The sequence below is a fragment of the Cucumis sativus genome, chromosome 6 (genome assembly GCF_000004075.3).
Source record: "Cucumis sativus cultivar 9930 chromosome 6, Cucumber_9930_V3, whole genome shotgun sequence".
In the NCBI taxonomy this organism is placed as follows: Eukaryota; Viridiplantae; Streptophyta; class Magnoliopsida; order Cucurbitales; family Cucurbitaceae; genus Cucumis; species Cucumis sativus.
Window position 1 is genome coordinate 17737445 of NC_026660.2, and position 18919 is coordinate 17756363.

Here is an 18919-nt window from a genome sequence, read left to right on the forward strand (position 1 = left end):
ATGCTGTGGTGGAATGGCTGGAGACAGATCGGAGCTGTCTGCGAGGCGCGAGGCGCGATGAGGATGACGATGACGGAACGGCTGCGAGGCGCGATGAGGATGACGGAGACGGTTCGAGACGTCTGCGAGGCGCGATGAGGATGTGGGATGGAGACTTTCACGGGTGGTTGGCGGCGGCGCGCGGCGGCGCGGCGGCGGCGATTGAGATGGAGTCAAAACCCTAGCTCTGATACCATGTGGAAGAATATGCTGAAGAATATTCCATCATTTGTTTATTGATCAAAGTAGTGTATTTATACAAGAGTATTAGAAAAATTATGCATAAATAGCTAAATTACCCAAATTAACTAAGGAATGTAGTATAATTAGCCTAATGTAATGTAATTAGCCTAATTTACAGAATTTACATTAATATTCCTTTTCTAGTTTTTAACATCTTTAGAAGGCATTCAAAGTGAGATAGAAAACCCTGCAAAACTTGATCAAATGATGTTGGAGTTGAAAAGAATGTGTTATCCCTGAATGTTTAAATGAAACGTACCTTTTTTATCTTTCTCTTCCTCCCTTTCGGCTTTCCTATCTTATATCACACCAAAGTAAGAATCGTAGAAAAAACGGTAGTATTTAACCATTCATATGATTGTTATGGATTTTGTAAATTGAGCTTATAAATACTGCATTCCTTCTTCACACCTAAATTTTTATATTTTGGACGGGAATTTCATAATCAACTCAAGTTTTCTTCAATATAAGTAAAAAAAACAACAAATTGGGATAAAACAGTATAGACTTTTAAAAACATAAAACGAAAGTTGAATGCAATTTTTCTTTATCTTCAAAATTTACCTGCCCAACTTCCCCAAAAGTGCAATGAGGTGGCACTTAAAACTTGAAACTTAAAAGTACTCTTTTAAGTAATAAGTGGATGAAGCTTTATTGGAGTGGAGTTGTTCATTACTTGGCTAAAAGTATACACTGAGTTTAGTTTTATATATTTACACTAGAAACTCAATGTACTTATTAAAGCATCCAGGTTTTCTACTCAATCAGATATCCTTGCTCTACTCACCTCTCACTGGCAAATCTTCAATCTTGTTCGAGTCAACATCATCATCTTCGGGTTTGCTCGTATCAATATCATCGTCTTCAGTTTTTGAAATCTCGCCTACAGCAATGTCATTCTCTTCTTTGCAACCTGCCAACCCTTCACTGTCCTCCTCTACATGCCTCGCAAAAACATCCTCATTCGCACTACCAACTAAATCGTCTTTTTCTTTTTCTTTGCTTTCATCAACTTTGTAGTACACCTTTCAAAATACATAGCAGACATATTCATGAAAAACTGTTTGAGCTCTCACTAAGAGAAACATGAAGAATGTCATTTGTATTCCATGAGGGGAAGTGGAAGGATCCTTGATTTTCCAAGGATCATAAAATTAAAAAACAATCAAACAACCATCTTTATCATACCACACACGTTCGAGCTGGTGAAAGAATTTTGAAGGAGTTGGGTCGGTTGTTAAAATTTGTTTCTGGCACTCCAGGGATTCCTTCTGGGGATGTGAAATGGTCAATGTCGTGGCCTACCTGTTACCGGTGCATTTAGCTAAAGATCAGAGAAGCAACATGTAGTTTCTTATGCATTCTAAAGAAGGAAATGAATAAAAACTTAGGAAGGCTTCTACATTCTCTGTGCAACTAACATAAGGAAATGAAAAAACACCATGGATTCTTACTCTTCCATGTCCGCCAAAGTCCGAAGCATCGCTATCAAGTGCGACTCTGTATTTTCCAGGTAAATCACACCCGACTTTGTATCTGTATGCATTTGGAGGACAACATTACAAAATTGTAAGACTAGAATGGGTATGCCATGATTCATCCCATATGCAAAATTGAGTGAAAACTTATGGAAATGTAGGCAGATTCAACTGCTCAAGGTCACAAAACGACATACCCGTCATATGTGTTTACGGGATGAAAGTTGAACACGAACACCAGGTCTCCACGTTCAAAGACGATCACCTACATCTTGACGGTCAGTTAACTAGATGGATTTAGCATTTGCAGAATATTGTTTATGATCAAATCCAGGCTCTATCTTGGTCTTAAACTCTTGAAGTAATGGCCACTACCGGCCTTTTTTGTCTCAAGATATTAATATCCAAATGGATCCTCTCATTATTATACATTTCTTCATTTCTTCATTTTATCATGATCCCATCGTGTGACATAGTTCCTAACTAGACAATCCAAGAATACAAATTACTGTGTAAAAGATTTAGTTTTTCAGGTTTGAGGGAGTATGCACCTTATCTTCTTCACCTGTCCAGCTCACAATCTGCTTACTTGATGCAAGGAAGGAAAACTTCTCGTCAAGGGCGTTCATTGCACTGTCAAAAGCATTCAAAAACTGTGCCAGGGATATGGGATGGAAATGTTAAGAGTCTATCTACCTGAAGCCGACAGAAGTGCATCAAATATGGAAAAAAAAAAATCAGAAATCATTGACATAATCGGAAAATGCTAAAAAATTTCTAATGATCTGGAACAAACTTTATATTTGATGCTAAAAAAGAAGACACTCTTGAATTCACAACTACTCTTTCATTGATTTGTTATCAATTCATGACATAGGTCTAATGATCTGGAACAAACTTTATGGTCTACGCGGTAACCATTTTCAAGCACAAAAGAATGGTCAGTGAAAATGTTCCCAATCGGTAAAATTTCTAATGCGAACCTAATAACTAACATATTAATATATACACAAACAACATCTGACCTTGTATCTCAGGTGGTCTGTGTCAGGCAGATTCCATTGTCGTCTACACTTGTCATAACTCCAACCATTACCTTCTCGTGGGAAGTCAATCCACTCAGGATGACCGAACTATAAACATCAATCATAAAATTTCACAAAAATTGATGGCAGCTAAGAAAGTGAAATTAAACAATTCAAAACCACAATGCACATATCGGAAACTATGATCATAACTAAAAAAGATAAAGGGTTTAAATCACATATCTAGTTTCTAGATTTTAAGAAGTTCCAATCATGTCTTATAGAACGTCCAATTTAGTTTTTAATAAGGCGCTAACTCTATCGGTTCAATACCAATGTGGCATGCTAGCTGTATGAATTTATGGGTAGAAGCATGGCAATAGTGTCAAAATGGAGTATGGCCAAGTCAGCTTCACAAATAGCTCATCCTCAAAACTGAAATTCCTGCCCAATGAGTTTTCTACCTATATGTGACACTTTGCAAACCATCATGAGTTGACCTAGTGGTAAAAAAAGAGACATAGTCTCAATAACTAACTAAGAGATTATGGGTTCAATCCATGATGGCAACCTACCAGAGAATTAATTTTCTATAAGTTTTCTTGATACCCAAATGTTATTCCGTGTGATTAGTCGAGGTGCAGGTAAGTTGGGCCGAACACTCACAAATATAAAAGAAATACAATCCACCTTGCTCTATTGATGTTAACCTAACAGAATTAACAACGATAACCTATTGAAAACAAAATTAAAATACTAGGAATGTAAATAGAACACTTTAAAGAACATATACTAAATAGACACGATTGATAACATGCAGGGTCCAGAATTTCAATTTAAAAACTAACCTCCAGCAGAAACTAAAAAATATAAGCTAAGATTGATTTATTAGCGATACACTTCATATATTACCTACATGCCAAGAGATCGATCAGAATAATTAGATACTAAATTAAATTCACCTCGTTTCCCATGAAATTAAGATAGCCTTCCCCCCCTAAGGCCATGGTTATAAAATGTATCATCTGCCAAACAAAAGGTGACAGCTTAGTGTCAGAATAGGAGGACCGATATGCTGATAATAATTGATAGAAAGATAACAGAGTCTAAGAGGATAGGAATATCAATTATGCTTGCACAGACTGGCAAAAATGACATACTACTTATTTTTGCACACATTAAGTCTGGAAATGAGACCTTTCAATTTGATGGTGGAAAAGAAAATAAAACAAAAAAAACGTCCCTAAAGCTGCCTTTTCTTTCCCTTTTATGATAAAGCCACCTATTGGATGCATCTATGAAGTAAGGTACTGAACCTTGTGCAGGGCAATCCCTCTTTCAACGACGGGAGATGCATTTTCCAAACAAGACATGCCAGAATACATTTCTTTATCCATCAGCAGAAATGCAATAGTCTTGTCTCCAACAATCGACTGTCCAGTAAACGCAAAGAAAAAATAAGGCACAGTGATTAATTCGGACAAAAACCATAAGAGAATTAACAACAAAACATCAATTTGTAATTACTCTTCCTGTTATTAAACGATAGAATTAAAAGAACAAGAATAAGAATCTAACCTGATCATGACTCTCAGCATAAGATATACACTTCTCTGAATATCTTCTATTTGTCAAGTTCCAACTTATTTCCCCCATGGACCATTCCTCATCACTTTTGTTCTTCAAGTAATCAATCCATTTGTCAGGAATGGCCATTTGGAGGCGGTAGTCAAAACCAATACCCCCTTCGAAAACAGGTCTTCCAAGACCAGGCATCCCTGAAACGTCTTCAGCAATTACAGTTGCATCTGGCAAAATGCTGTGAGTCAGATTATTTGCTAGCATCAGATACACAACAGCATCAACATCCGTTGCTTCACTAAAGTACTCATTATAATTTCCACTAAAACCCATGTTGATTCCATGGTGATGATACAGCATTGAAGTTACACCATCAAATCGAAAGCCATCAAATTGGTACTCCTCCAACCACCATCTTATGTTTGATAAAAGGAAACGTAGAACTTCCCAGTTGGCATAATTAAAGAGTCTACTATCCCACAGCTTATGGTAACCACGATCTCCAGTATGGAAATAGGAATCTTGTGAACTTTGACCAACATCAAAGCCATTAAGGCCATCAGTGACATTGTTACTTGCATGGCTATGAACAACGTCCATCAACACCCGTAAACCCAAGCCATGGGCCTTGTCAATAAGATATTTTAGGTCCTCAGGAGTTCCAGATCTACTGCTTACAGCAAAAAAGTTAGTAATGTGATACCCAAATGATGCATAATACGAATGCTCCATAATAGCCATCAATTGGACTGTATTGTAGTTGTTCTCTTTAATACGAGGCAAAACAAAGTCAGCAAATTCTCTGTATGAATTAACTCGTGGTTCTGAGCTACTCATCCCAACATGAGCTTCGTACACTCGTGGGGCATTGGGCTTTGCAGGGCGTGGATGCTTAAACTCATACCTGCATTGAGGTCACTGGGTCAAAATAGTGAAGCATTAACTTACAAATTATCCTTAAGACTAGAAGATAGTGCTAGGAATCTCATACAGGGCAGTGGTTCTCAGCTAAAGGAAAGGGAAATATGGATAAAGGTCAAAAAACCACTGGCAACAAATACCTTTCCAAAGGAGGTGGGTCCCAATATACACCATCGTATGGTGCTGCAAATTTAGTAGGATCTACAGTGGCATATTTAATCCAAGCAGGTATCCGATCAATCCATACTCCATTTCCATGCTTGAAACGGAACTTAACTCTTGAATTGTGAGAAATGGCAGGTTTCCCACCTAGATCATAAACTTTTATACTCCAAATGCCAAATTCATTCTTTTCCATACAGTGGTTGGTCCCATCCCATCCGTTAAAGTCACCAACAATTTGTGCCTCCCTGAAAATAATAAAAGATGGCATTTCCACTTTGAACAACAAAATGGAGGCATTTATATGATTAGAGAAATAAAAGAAGAAAAACAAAATCTTACTGAGCAGCTGGAGCCCATTCACGATACACAATGCCATCTTCTTCTCTATTAAATCCAAATTTTAGGTATCCTAAAGCAAGATGGAAGAAGTTAGCATTAAAGAAAAACACAAAAAGTTGCTGATCAAGCTATATTTCATTCAAGCTAAGAGGATGATTGACATTTAAACTGATGCCTTTTGAATAAACACAAGCATGTTCTACAGATTACACAGCAAATAGGCTCTACAAAAATGGATAATAACATTGAATTACTGCAAATGAAGTAGTTGCGATGATAATCAACAAATGACTTAAAAGCAAGCAATGTTTATATATGGTTTCAAAAAGCACCTCGTGCAAATTCGTCAAGACCTCCTTCATGCTTATCTAGAAGGTTTAGTAGATCAGTGTATCTCCCTACTCTGTACTTGAAATGATCTTTGAAGGGTTTCAAGCCTGGATCATGGCTCAAGATGCCAATATTCTCCATGCTTTCATCAGTAGATGACACTGTTGATGTATCCTCTGTCATGACAGAAGATATAGCAGGACTGTGAACCTAAAAAAGGAAAGTCGCCAATGTAGTAACATATTACCAAAATAAACTCTAATAGTGCTTCATGAAATGGAGAAGGTGAAGATCAAGTGGAAAAAGATCGTTTCAACTTCTTTCCAAATTATTACTGATTATAATGCTCTCCGTATAATAAGAATGCAAAAAATTAAAACACAAATCCACACAAATGATTTATCCAATCAGAATTTAGCAGATACCAAGAGAATACTTGGACAATCATCGCCACAAAGGTTAGAAACATCACACTTGGTTTGGGAAGTCTTTGCATTCAGTTAAACTAGCGAAAAGTAAAAGCATAAATTGACTATTGAGTTTGAAAATTGAACAAAATAGAAGTTCCTTCCATTTCATGCACAGCAAGTAGAACCAACGCAAAATCACACGAAACCATTCACCATATAGGAGGGTTTTGCTTGTGATTAGAAGAAGTGCGAATTACATTACAGAAGCAGTAAAAAAACAATTGGAAGAAACGGTCGGAACTTATCACAATACAACGATAGCCAGTAATAAACATTAGAAAGAAAAACTACCCTTTTGTAAGTTGAATATGGAAAAACAAATGGGTTCATCTGCCGGTGATGCGACATCCTAGACCAAAAATTCAGCTCAGTTTGTTGTCTCAGTGAAGGCCATTGATTTCTCGAGTCCTGTCAGTATCAAAAGAAAATTCCTCACCTCAAACAAGTAAAAAAAAAAGAAAAAAGAGGCTCGCGAAATAGCACAACAAACAGGGGCAGGGGATCTGAGAAAGAAACCATGCAAGCAAGGAGAAGTACCGAAATGATAATTTTCTTTGCCGAAAGTGACAAAGAAGCAACAGCAGTTGAAGGAAGAACACAAGAAGAAAGCAGCATGTTGAGGAAGTAAGGATCGGTTCGGCATTCCGATTTCGAGAAATTTTCCTTCGATTAAATACCTCACTCAGTCCGAGAGTTGAAGCAAAACAATCTCCATCGTCAATTGTTAATGCTCAAAGCATTTTGTCATCATCTCCGATAATCTCTTGCTTCCTTTCGAGTGATTTGTCCATGAAAGATGAAGAACAAAAGATCGTCTTCCACGTGACAACGTAGCAAACCGTGAAATTTTGATATATCAGGTAAAGAATTGATTGATCACAGTGATCCAATTCTCGATTACGAACAGGAAATTATTTGACGGTGGAGAAGAGATCTCGCAATTATGTTTAACGTAATACTCATAACATCCTTCAACTTGAATCCCAAACCCAAAAATAGTAATAATAATAATTAAAAATAAAATTTAAAAAGAAATAACAGAATATTTATTTCACTCAATACTAAACAAGCTAAATAAAAACGATCAAACAACCGAAAAAGAAGAACGAAGAAGAGAGAAGGAATAGACAATTAAACTCAATTGTGACACGTAGGTTATACTATAAAATGTAATAAGATGAATGTTACAACATGAAATAAAAGAGAAAATTTGGTAACATATCGTAGATTATGGATATCTACATAATTATATTTATAATACTCTTTCTTATATATTCATATTATATAAAATAAACGACTCGTTTAAATCCTTATTGGAAAAAAATCGGATGAAAAAAAAATCTTAAAGAAAAAGAGTACATCATTTTATATATTAATAACTGTCTCATTAAAAACCTTGGAAAACCTAATGAAAAAAACCACAGTCAATACAAAAATTGTGCACTATTTCTATTTCTTAAAGGCAATATTTCTACTATCCCTTATGAATACATCACTTGAGTTCTTTGAGTCGTCGCATTCCAATATTGTACACTAACTTTTCAAATGTTAGTGTGGGTAATGTGAATAAGTCTGCCAAGTTGTTCTTTGACGAAACTTGTTGAACAGTGATGTCACCATTTTCTTCAAGGTCATGTGTATATAAAAGTTTTGGTAAAATATCATTTGTTCTATCTCCTTTTATATACCCTCCTTTAGTTTGTGCTAAACATACAGTATTGTTCTCAAATAATAATGTTGGTAGATTTTTATTGAAAGACAAACCACATATTTCTTGAATATGATGAATAATTGACCTTAACTATACACATTTTCTACTAGCTTCATGAATTACAATAATTTCTGCATGATTTGATGAAGCGACTGTAATGGTTTGCTTTATAGATCGTCAAGATATAGCAGTTCCTCCACATGTAAATAAATAACATGCTTGAGATCTTGCTTTGTGTGGGTCAGAAAAATATCCATAACAACCGGATCAAAGTTTGATTTGTTTGAATAAAACAAACTCAAATCAATCGTTCTTTGAAGATAACGAAGTACCTGCTTAACTCCATTTCAACATTTTTATTGGAATGAAACTATATTTTGCTAATAAATTTCTATATCTGGTCTCGTGTTATTAGTAAGATACATTAGTGCACCTATTGCACTAAGGTATGATACTTCAAAACTAAGTAATTCTTCGTTATTTTCTTGAGGTCGAAAGATATCCCTTTTCACATCTAGTGATCGAACCACTATTGTCCATGTAGAATTTTTTAAATATGTTTTATGTATATGTTGATTGATGAATAAAAATTTCATCGACTAAATGCTCGATTTGCAAGTGAAAGCAAAATTTTGTTTTGCCAAGATCTTTCATTTCAAATTTCTTTTTGAGATATTATATTTATTTAAATGATCAACATATACAGCTATAAAAACACATGACCAAATTGGATTTTTTGATAACCTTCTTTCAATAAATATTCACTTAAGCGATTGTACACATTTGTCTTGATTGTTATCTTCATTCACTTATTCACAAGATCCTCATTTTCATGAATAATATTATTTGCAAAATTATACGCAAAAATGTTGTCCACAAGTACATTAGTTCTATTCCATCTTTTTCATGTCATGGCATAATTTATCGAGATCTCATTGTTATCTTCATATACTTGAGTATCTTCAACATTTTTACCATTAGTTATGTCCAAGACTTCTTCTTAATTGTTTCTATTGTTAATTAAGTCATTTTGACTATTGATCACTTTTGTTTTTCGAGGATTTTTATCCTTTGAACCTATTGGTCTACTTCGCTTTTGCCGCAACACAGATTCAGAAATTTGCTGAATTGGGATTTCAATTTTAGATGGAGCATTTGCAGCTGGAATATATGACTTGATCACTTTCTTAGTATCTGTAAATGCATCTGGCATTTGGTTTGCTACACTTTGTAAATGAATTATCTTTTGAACTTCTAGTTCACGTTGCCTTATACGAGGATCTAAATGAAACAATAACTATACATTTCAGGCAACTTCATTTTCCAATTTCTTAATTTCTTCCCCTAATGTTGGAAATGTTGTCTCATTAAAATGATAATCAGCAAATCGTGCAGTAAAGACATCACCCAGGTTCAAGATATCTAATAATTGATAGGATTCAAATCCAACCTATATTCCTAACATTCTTTGAGGTCTCATTTTAGTACGTTGTGATGGAAAGATTGGAACAAATACTGCACAACCAAAAATTCGCAATGAGAAATATTTGGCTACTGACCATAAGCTAAATGTAGTGAGCAGTACTTACGATAAGATATTGATCTTATGCTTATAAGTTATGCTACATGCAAAATAGCATGACCTCATATAGATAATGGAAGTTTTGCTCTCATAAGTAATGGTTTGACAATCAATTATAAACTCTCGATAAATAATTCTGCCAAACCATTTTGTGTATGAACATGAGCTATAAGATGTTCAATATTTATCCCAATTGACATGCAATAATTATTAAATGTTTGGGATGTAAACTCATCACATTAACAAGTTGAATGTTTTTTATTGTATAATCAGAAAATTGTGCTCTTAATTTGATTATTTAAGTAAGTAATCTTGCAAATGCAAGGTTTCGACTTATAATAAACACACATGTGACCATCTACTTGATGCATCAATTAAAACCACGAAGTATCTAAATGGTCCACCTGGTGGATTAATGGGTCTACATATGTCACCATGGATTCGTTCTAAAAGTGTAGATAACTCAACTCCCACTTTGGCTGGTTGACTAATAATCAATTTTCCTTGAGAGCAACCAACACATGACAATTCATTGGATTGCAAAATCTTCTGGTTCATTAGCAGATGTCCATGAGAATTTTCAATAATTTTTCTCATTATTATTGACCTCGAATGATCCAATTGATCACGCAAAATAGTAAACATATTTAAATTTATGAACTTCGGATTCATGATTGCATATGTTTCAATTACTCGTATATGAGTATAATATAGTACAAAAGAAAAAGCACGCAGTGTTTCCAATATATGTTTTTCATGTGAAACAATAAATGTAATATAAATATATTATATATTTTTTTATGGTTAGTTTCAACATGATAACCATTTTAACGTATATCTTTGAAACTCAGTAAGTTTCTTTTTGATTTACTAGAGAACAAAGCATTATTAATTGTGAATTTTGTTCCTCTAGGCAAAACTCTAAGCAAAATAAGTTTATAGAACCTGATATTGTATTGACATTTGCTTCAATCATTGTCAATGTAGAAAAATACTGTTTATTTTTAAGTATTGTATTCGTAGTTGCTGCCAAACATAAGTTTTCATTATCCATATTTGAGTCAGAAAAAATATGAGAAATGTCCATAACTCTTCATTAAAAAAAATATAATAAGTCTGATGGTAAAAACAATCAAAATTGACCTTGAAATATAAATAATTTAAATAAATTGGGAAACGGTCAATAGAGAACACAAAACATAATGTAAATATCAGTTTTGGGCATTACCATAATTAAATGAAGTATTTACTACTCCATCATTAACATCTATTTTCTCTTCAAGATACTCGAAGAAGTCAACAACATTCAAATGTATCATATTGGAAGAGTCACAAACATCATCTTGGTAGACAAAGTTTACTTCCACATTCTTTCCTTTTTCCTTCAATGAGACTTGATAGAGGTCGACTAAATGTTTGGATGTACGACAAGTACGAGTCCAATGACCATTCATACCACAACAAAATCATTGATTTTTACCACTTTTTAATTTCTTATTTTGTGGAGTCTTTCCTATATGATCCTCATTTGTGGTTTTCTTGAAATCTGAATGATTATTACCATAAAAAGTATAATTACTTCTTCCTTTACTATGGTCACGACCTTGACCACGACTTCGATCTCGACCATTATTGTTTCAAAATAGAGAATTCACTTTAGGGAATGTTGCTCTAGTTGGTCGAGAGTCATGGTTTTTCATTAATAACTTGTTATTTTGTTCAACCACTAGAAGACATGATATGAGTTCATAATACTTTTTAAATCCTATTTCTCGATATTGCTCCAGGAGCATATTCGAGACATGAAATGTAGAAAATGTTTTCTCTAACATATATTCATCAGTAATTTTTTCTCTGCATGACAATAATTTTGAACAAATTTTTAAATAAAGCAGAATTGTAATCACTTACTAATTTAAAATCATGCAACCTTAAGTGCATTCAATCATATCTTTCTTTTAATCTTTGCCATAGTTTATAGGGATCTTTTAGCGTAAGATATTTAATCTTTAATCCCTCATGAAGATGATGTCAAAGGAAAATCATGGCTTTCACATTTTCTTGACTTGAAGACATGCTTCATTCTTTAATCGTTTCTCCAAAATTCATGACATCCAAATGAATTTCAGCATCAAGCACCCATGATAAATAATTATCGCCATTGATATCAAGAGCTAGAAATTTTAATTTGGTAGGTCTTGACATGCTAAAACTATAATAAAGAAATTTACTTATATTATAAATTTAATAAACATGTTAAAGATGCATTATAAAACAACTTAGATAAATATCATATTATGGAAAATTGTGACAACAACACACACCAAAAATGTTAATTTTACAACATACTTATACATAACATGTTAAAACAATATGCTTAGGTAAATTGATAAAAACATTTAAATCATAAAAACAATTACAAAACTTATACTTATAGTGAGTATATAATTAAATTATAAACATAAATCATTAATAATCCATAAACTATACATAAATGTAAAATAATTGAAATAAAAATCAAACATAAGCAATTACATAAATCATAAATAAATTAAAATGAACCAAACCACAATCTTATTATGAACTAACAATATTTTTAACAAACAATAATTTTGTAAACATAATATGTAAAATTACAACATGCAATAGGTACAAAAGATTACATTCACAAACATTTAAACTATGCAAAATGTATACATGGAATAAAACAAACTAATACTTTATAGCCTACCTTTTGCAAATGATAGTCGAGACTCGTGCTGATATCGTGTTATAAAAAAAAGAATAAATAAGCTAAATAAGACAATGAAACAACACAAAGAAGATAATGAAAAAGAGGAAAAGTAGAGAACAACTAAACTCAATTGTAGTGTGTATTACAAATGCACCACATACCTCTATTTATAGAACATCTCATGGTATAGGTTACACCATAAAATTCAATGGAATGAATGTTACAACATGAAAATAAAAAAAGAGTTATAGAAAGATGGATAACATATTATAAGTTATGGATATCTACGTAAATATATTTAGAATATCTCTAAATTTATTAACTTACCATTTTAACTTCAATTTAGAATATCTCTAAATTTATTAACTTATCCTTTTAACTTCAATTTTTTAAAATTAAATATTTCAGACCTTCGAGGTTTATTAATTAATTTAAAGTAATTATGAAGTAGAATTTTAAATTTAATTTTAGGAGATGAAATTAGTGAAATTTAATTAATTAATTATAATTAGCTTGGTTATTTTAATTTATTAATGTGCATTAAAACTGGAGATGAAAAATAAATATTTAGTAAAAATTTGTGGTTAAAAATATAAATATTCAAATATAAATGTTGAATTGAAACAAAATTCAAAATATCAATTCTCAAACTTCAAAACTTAATAACTAATTTGGTATAACATTTTAAAACCTAAAGACTAAATACAAACTACTCCTCAAATCCAATGAGTAAAAGAGATTTTTTTTTCTTTTTAAAATCATGATTTTTACTCAGCTTTTATTCAATAACCATTTCGAGTTTTACGTGTTTTTAAATTTTTGTTTATTAAAAACAAAAACCATTTGGTACCGTATTTTGTTTTCTATTTTTTCTTAAGTCTTATCTTTCATTTTCGAATTTTCATACAAAATTTAAAAACAAGTTTCTTGATTAAAAAAACCAAAGTTTCTCTCTTTTAGAAAAGAAATAGGTTAGATATAACCATTGCATTGGATGATCCTCTTTGATAGTCAAATTAAACTCTGGGGATACTATCAAAGCTCATTTAGATAGATTATAGCTTGTTGGGATGAGTTAATTGTTGAATTGAGAAATTTTGTTTGGGAGTTTTTTAAATAATTAAGTTCATTTCTTGTCATTTTGTTGGGTGTTTGAAATTACTATTTTTATTTCGTTCAAATCACATAATTGTTTAAGTTATTTTACAAATTAAAATACACTATTATTTATTATATTCACATTATACTTATTTTATGCAATTCATTTCCCCTACCATGGTTGAAACCTTAGAAGGCAAAGTTTGCTATTTGTTTTTCAAAATTCAAGTATACAAAGTTTGAAATCTTACCTTAAATCACATGTCAAGCGATCAATTAATTACTGTTATCTAATTGTTTTATTTTTGTTAGAGGTGTAATCACGTGATTTGAATTACAAGACATATTTTTGGGTTATTTGGATTAACGGAATGAATTTAGTTTCTAACCTAACTCAATTCACAGTCGAATCGTAAAGATTGAGAGATATGAGATTTGACGAGAAGATCGAAGATGGAGGAGAGTTGGAGACTGAAACATGAGATATATAACGAGATTTAAGATCAGAGGAGATTGAGAACTGAGATTTGAGACAGAGGAGACAGAGAAATGAGATTTGAGACAGAGGAGAGTCGAAGGAGACAAAGGAGGAGAGACGGAGAAGAGACGAAAAGATGGAGGAGAGTCGAAGAAGATACAAAGAAGATGGTTGAGGTGAAGCGTGAGAAGAGAAGGTGAGGCGTGAACCTGAAGGCGCGCGAGGGAGAGGACTTCTAATGTGAGGCTAATTTTGATTAAGTTTTATTAAATTATATATATATTGAATTAATTCGGATTGAATTTGGTTGAACCAAATTTTCCAATTCCTTGAAGGGCGAGATCCAATTCAATTCAAAAAATCAATTTTTTTAATCCAATCCATAATGAGTTGAATAGTCTGAATTATTCTAGTTGTGGTTATTCTTACACCCCTAATTTTTATTATAACTACCTGCATAATATTTTAGGATGGGTTTGGAGTGGGGATTTAGGAGAATTAAGATTAGAACTAAAGCTCAATCCTTGTTTAAACCAAATGTTTGAATAAATGAAGATTAGGGTTATCCTAATCCACATAATCCTATCATTTTTCTTATCTTCACTCCCTTTTCTTAGACTTCTACCGGTTTCTACAAATCCTAGACTAAGAAGCACAACTCCCTTTCCAATGGCCAACTACCATCATGAGATTATTTTTACGATATGATAGAGTATTATACATAAAACAACAACTAAATAAAGTATAAACTACATCTAATTCCACAATCCACCTTCTAAACGAAAAGGCAAGAATATTAAAAAGTCAATTTAAAAAAAAAAAAAAACCTAGACAAATAATTTTAAGTTGAGTAAAAATGACTGCAGTTCAAATAAAACACCTCAAATTTAAAAAACTAAATTTAAAGTTTCTTTTATTTATAATAGTTTTGACAAAATCTCTTATTTAAATCAATAAAAACTTAGGTGAAACAGACATTTATATTCTTCTATATATTGTTTTTAAGGTGATAAAGTTTTTGTCACTCCCAATTTAAAATATTTGAAATTAGGGTAAGAATTAAAAAGATAAAGAGCGTACTTATTTTGAATACACCATCGGCCCGACGGCTTGACGATAGTATACTCTATAGTGTATGTAGGCCTTAATATTTTTCTGTGGCCGCTACTTTTAAATTAAATTAATTTTCAAAACATTACAAAATTGAAAAAAAACAAAATCCATCTTCTTCGAGCCATACTTTTCCCTTTTGAACTCGTCTCTCCCTCTCCTTCTCCCCCTCCCTCTCCCCCTCCCTCTCCCCGCTTCCACAACAACAAGCTTCATACTCAGGTACAATCTCTCTACTAAATTCCTAATTTCATCCCTTACCACGTATATTCTTCCATCCTTTGTTCTTCATCCACTGCTCTCCCACCTCCCACCCCCGCTCTTTAACCTTTGCCGACTCACTTTCTTTTCTTCTCGTCGATGCGTCCACATAAAACGAATGAGTACAGGAAACACTGTTTCAATCTTTCTAACTTTTTTGGCTGTACATGATTTGGATTTTGTTTCAGAGCTCAGCAAAATTGCAAACCGTCTTGACTCTATGAGTTTGACCTGTTGCATTTCTCTCTACTCAATTCCACCTTGACTCTTAATTTTTCTTCATTATGTCTCACTTCTTACAGAAATCCTTTTGCCTAGATCTGTGTTCTTACATTTTATTTCAGTGTGAATTCAAGTTGTTTGCGGAACCTTCTGTGGTTGTGTGTTTTTGTAAAATATGGTCAGTTTAGCAAGATGAAACGTTTTTGGTTTAAATCTTATTTTTATTTGTTATTTTTCAATTCTATTTTTCAGACATTCTCTCGTAGTTTCTGGATGTTCAACTTTTGCATAGAAAATTAATTTAGTTATTTATCACTTAACGAAATTCTGGATCCATTTTGAAATATGGGAATTGGCCTGTTATGTGAGTGCACCCGATTTTTTTATCTATGGGTTCACTCATGAAGTAAATGATCAAAATATGCTTTTCTGTCTAGTTTTTATTAAATAAATTTCTACACAAAGTTGTAGTACTAAAATGAAATGTTTGAATGTTAAGGGCTTGGAAGGCGGTGGTAAACATATTCGAAAGTAAATTATTCAGGCATTTGATGTATACAGTTTTTTTTTTTTTTTTTTTTTTTGCTGTATAAGATAATTTTAACTGGAAAGTTAAACTGTACTCAATTCTGGTAGAGGAACATTGCCAATTCTCATGGAAAAAAAATATATACTGCACTTGACTTATCGACTTCTTTTTTTATGTACTACGATGGTCTTGTGTATCAGCAGTTTTGATTTTCAATCTTTGCAGCATAAACGCTCTAGCTTTCAACTTTAATGTGTGCTTATCCTTTTACATGATTGTTGGTGTGGTCGGGAAATAATGATATAGGAAATTTTAATTTTATCTTGCATCTGCAGATGGAGTTTTCTAGGAGATAATTTGAAGTTATTATTTGGTTGAAGCTCTTCAAGTTTTCTAATGATTGATAGCGAGTTGAATAGTGGTGGAATGAGCAGCTGCGAAACTCATTTGTCTATGTATCAGAGCAAACAGTCACCTATTGCACAGAAAAAGGTTGCTTTAAGGGATGTGCAAAATGATAATAGGAGCGTCATATATAACTATCCTGAAACTTCCTGTGCTTTGGGTGGAAAACTTATGAATGGGAGTAAGCTTTCAGGAAGTAAGAGATCCAACCCTACATGCTCACCGAGCTCTGCAATCCATCAATCCTTCAAAGGAATTGGGGTAAATGAGCACAATGTTTATGCCAACGGAGAAGTTGATGTGAAGCCTGGCAAAAAAAGAGCATCGGGAGGTAGCACATCTTGTGCACCTGCATTATTTTCTTCTTTTCCTGCAGTCTCTCCAACGGCATTTTCACCTAGGTCTTCATTTCCCATTTTCACAGAAAAGCCTGGTAATTTTCTGGCTGTTGCTGGATCCAATCTTCTGGGAATCTCTCCTGGTTTGGAGATTCTTCGATCTGATGATTCAAATGGGATTACTGATGAGCAGAGATCAGAGCGTTTATTCCATCTACAGAAGCTCCTAAAACATTTTGACAAGACGGATCAAAAAGGGGTCATTGAGAGTAAGTTGTGTGTTGAATAATCACTGTAATTCACTTTCAGTATTTAAGTTTGACACTGCTAAGAATGCTTCTCTGTCACTTAGTAGTGCTCCATGGTTTGCCTCCCTCTGAGCTCAGCAATTTTGCCATTAATCTGGAAAAGAGATCCATGCACCTGTCAGTAGAGGAAGGTAAAATTGCTTCAAATTTCTTTCAAACATCACGTTATAATGCTGGATGAGAATAAAAAGCATGCTTCTACCCCAACATTCCATCAAATCTATATTTTGTTACCGAAAACTTCATTTTTAATTTTTCAAATCGTATATCCTAGATTATGTTTAGTTTCATTGATAAAGTGCCCCTTGGAATAAACATTTGATTGTTCTCACTCATACTTGCAACCAATATTATCACTTGGATTGAACAGGTAGCTAACAGGTTTATGTTCTTCAGGGAAAGAGATCCAACGGATGAAGGCTTTGAATATTCTGAGCAACCTTCAGTGAAATCTGAAAGAAGTTTTGTTACACTGATGAATAACGATTTTGGAGACGAACGAGACGAAAGGGCCATTTGGCATTTCTGCGATAATTGCACGAGTGGACAAATTAGTCGATTGGTTGATGAAACAGTCTGCCGTAATTGAGCAAACCAATATTCCTTGAGAGCTGGCAAGGTAGTCTTTCTATGGAGCTTTAGGTTATGGAGTTTGATTTGGGCAACATGAGGTTAAAAAATGTTGCTCCTGTCAACATGAAACTCCTCCACCAGGAGTTTCATTTGAATCAGTGGAAGGGGTTTTGAAAGTTTTTTTTTTTTTTTTAAAAAAAAAGAAGAAAATAGTTTAGTTACATGTTGAGTTGATTACACTTTGGAATCTAACATTCAAATCAGTCCAATTACCATGTGATTGTTGTCTTAATCATTAGCTTCATTTTGGAAGTTTTTAACCCATTATTTCCCTCCCTTTTTTCTTTTTTCTTTCGGCTATGATTAAACTATGTATAACATGCGATTGGGGATTCAAATTTGAATCTTTTGGGATTTTGATCCAACTTATAAGTGGTGTTTGTTGTACCTTTGTCAAAAAATTATATTTTACAACTCTACACTTAAACTTCTTAATTTTAATGTATTAACTTTAGGATGCTTCAAACATCTCTGAATTATGGAGAATCATTCAAAGTTTTCCCTCATCATTGAAGTATATGCTTTAATTAAGACCTGCCCAAGTTTGTCTATAGGGAGGAGTGACAAGATTTGCACTATTGAGATAGTAATACTTTTAAAGTATGGTATAAAACTAAAATATGAAATTTTGTTATATTTTATAAATAATTTAATTATTTTGTTATGTTTGAAATTTTTTATCTTATTTTCAAATCTTGGATCAAACCCATGTCAAAATCTCTTAAACCATCAAATGAAGTAAGAAATTATAAAGGGCTCAAATGAAAAAAAAAGTTAATTAAACCTAAATCCAAAATAGTAATAACAACAATAATTTCTCACATCATTTAAAATTGTCACCATGTTACCCCTCATTTTCTTTATCACCTTTCTTTTTTCCAGCTCCTAAAGGTTAAAACTTACTTCGATAATATGAGAT

At 33.0% G+C, this 18919-nt stretch overlaps 2 protein-coding genes across 4 annotated transcripts; one reads left to right on the forward strand and one right to left on the reverse strand.

Moving 5' to 3' along the window:
• Nucleotides 1-903: 903 nt before the first annotated feature.
• On the reverse strand, nt 904-7439 carry LOC101215687 (1,4-alpha-glucan-branching enzyme 1, chloroplastic/amyloplastic). The gene is made up of 14 exons (XM_004144188.3): nt 7129-7439; nt 6883-6999; nt 6124-6331; nt 5792-5861; nt 5428-5697; nt 4364-5270; nt 4102-4218; nt 3748-3810; nt 2786-2893; nt 2312-2413; nt 1958-2025; nt 1737-1818; nt 1471-1587; nt 904-1307 (listed from the first exon to the last, which is right to left on the reverse strand). Exons 1-14 carry the CDS (start codon nt 7204-7206, stop codon nt 1062-1064), a joined length of 2553 nt encoding a protein of 850 aa, XP_004144236.1. The 5' UTR covers nt 7207-7439; the 3' UTR covers nt 904-1061.
• A 7931-nt stretch (nt 7440-15370) lies between these two features.
• On the forward strand, nt 15371-18372 carry LOC101208160. Of its 3 annotated transcripts, XM_011659047.2 has the most exons (5): nt 15371-15526; nt 16652-17052; nt 17146-17328; nt 17412-17498; nt 17764-18372. In XM_011659047.2, the coding sequence occupies exons 2-5, from the start codon at nt 16713-16715 to the stop codon at nt 17814-17816; spliced, it is 663 nt and encodes a 220-aa protein (XP_011657349.1). In that variant the 5' UTR covers nt 15371-15526; nt 16652-16712; the 3' UTR covers nt 17817-18372. The 3 variants fall into 3 exon arrangements, with proteins under 3 accessions (XP_011657349.1, XP_011657346.1, XP_011657348.1); XM_011659044.2 differs by having other exon boundaries at nt 16652-17328; XM_011659046.2 differs by having other exon boundaries at nt 16652-17328; nt 17415-17498.
• The last annotated feature ends 547 nt before the right edge of the window (nt 18373-18919 follow it).

What these genes read in the sequence shown, in the direction of transcription:
- LOC101215687 (XM_004144188.3), bottom strand. Translation starts at nt 7,206, where the DNA reads ATGCTGCTTTCTTCTTGTGTTCTTCCTTCAACTGCTGTTGCTTCTTTG. An exon ending in TTAATTTCATGGGAAACGAG is followed by an intron (nt 2,894 to 3,747) that starts GTGAATTTAATT and finishes TGATGTTTATAG; the next exon opens with TTCGGTCATCCTGAGTGGAT. An exon ending in GGACAGGTGAAGAAGATAAG is followed by an intron (nt 2,026 to 2,311) that starts GTGCATACTCCC and finishes GTCAAGATGTAG; the next exon opens with GTGATCGTCTTTGAACGTGG.
- LOC101208160 (XM_011659044.2), top strand. Translation starts at nt 16,713, where the DNA reads ATGATTGATAGCGAGTTGAATAGTGGTGGAATGAGCAGCTGCGAAACT. An exon ending in TCAAAAAGGGGTCATTGAGA is followed by an intron (nt 17,329 to 17,411) that starts GTAAGTTGTGTG and finishes TCTGTCACTTAG; the next exon opens with TAGTGCTCCATGGTTTGCCT. An exon ending in GCACCTGTCAGTAGAGGAAG is followed by an intron (nt 17,499 to 17,763) that starts GTAAAATTGCTT and finishes TATGTTCTTCAG; the next exon opens with GGAAAGAGATCCAACGGATG.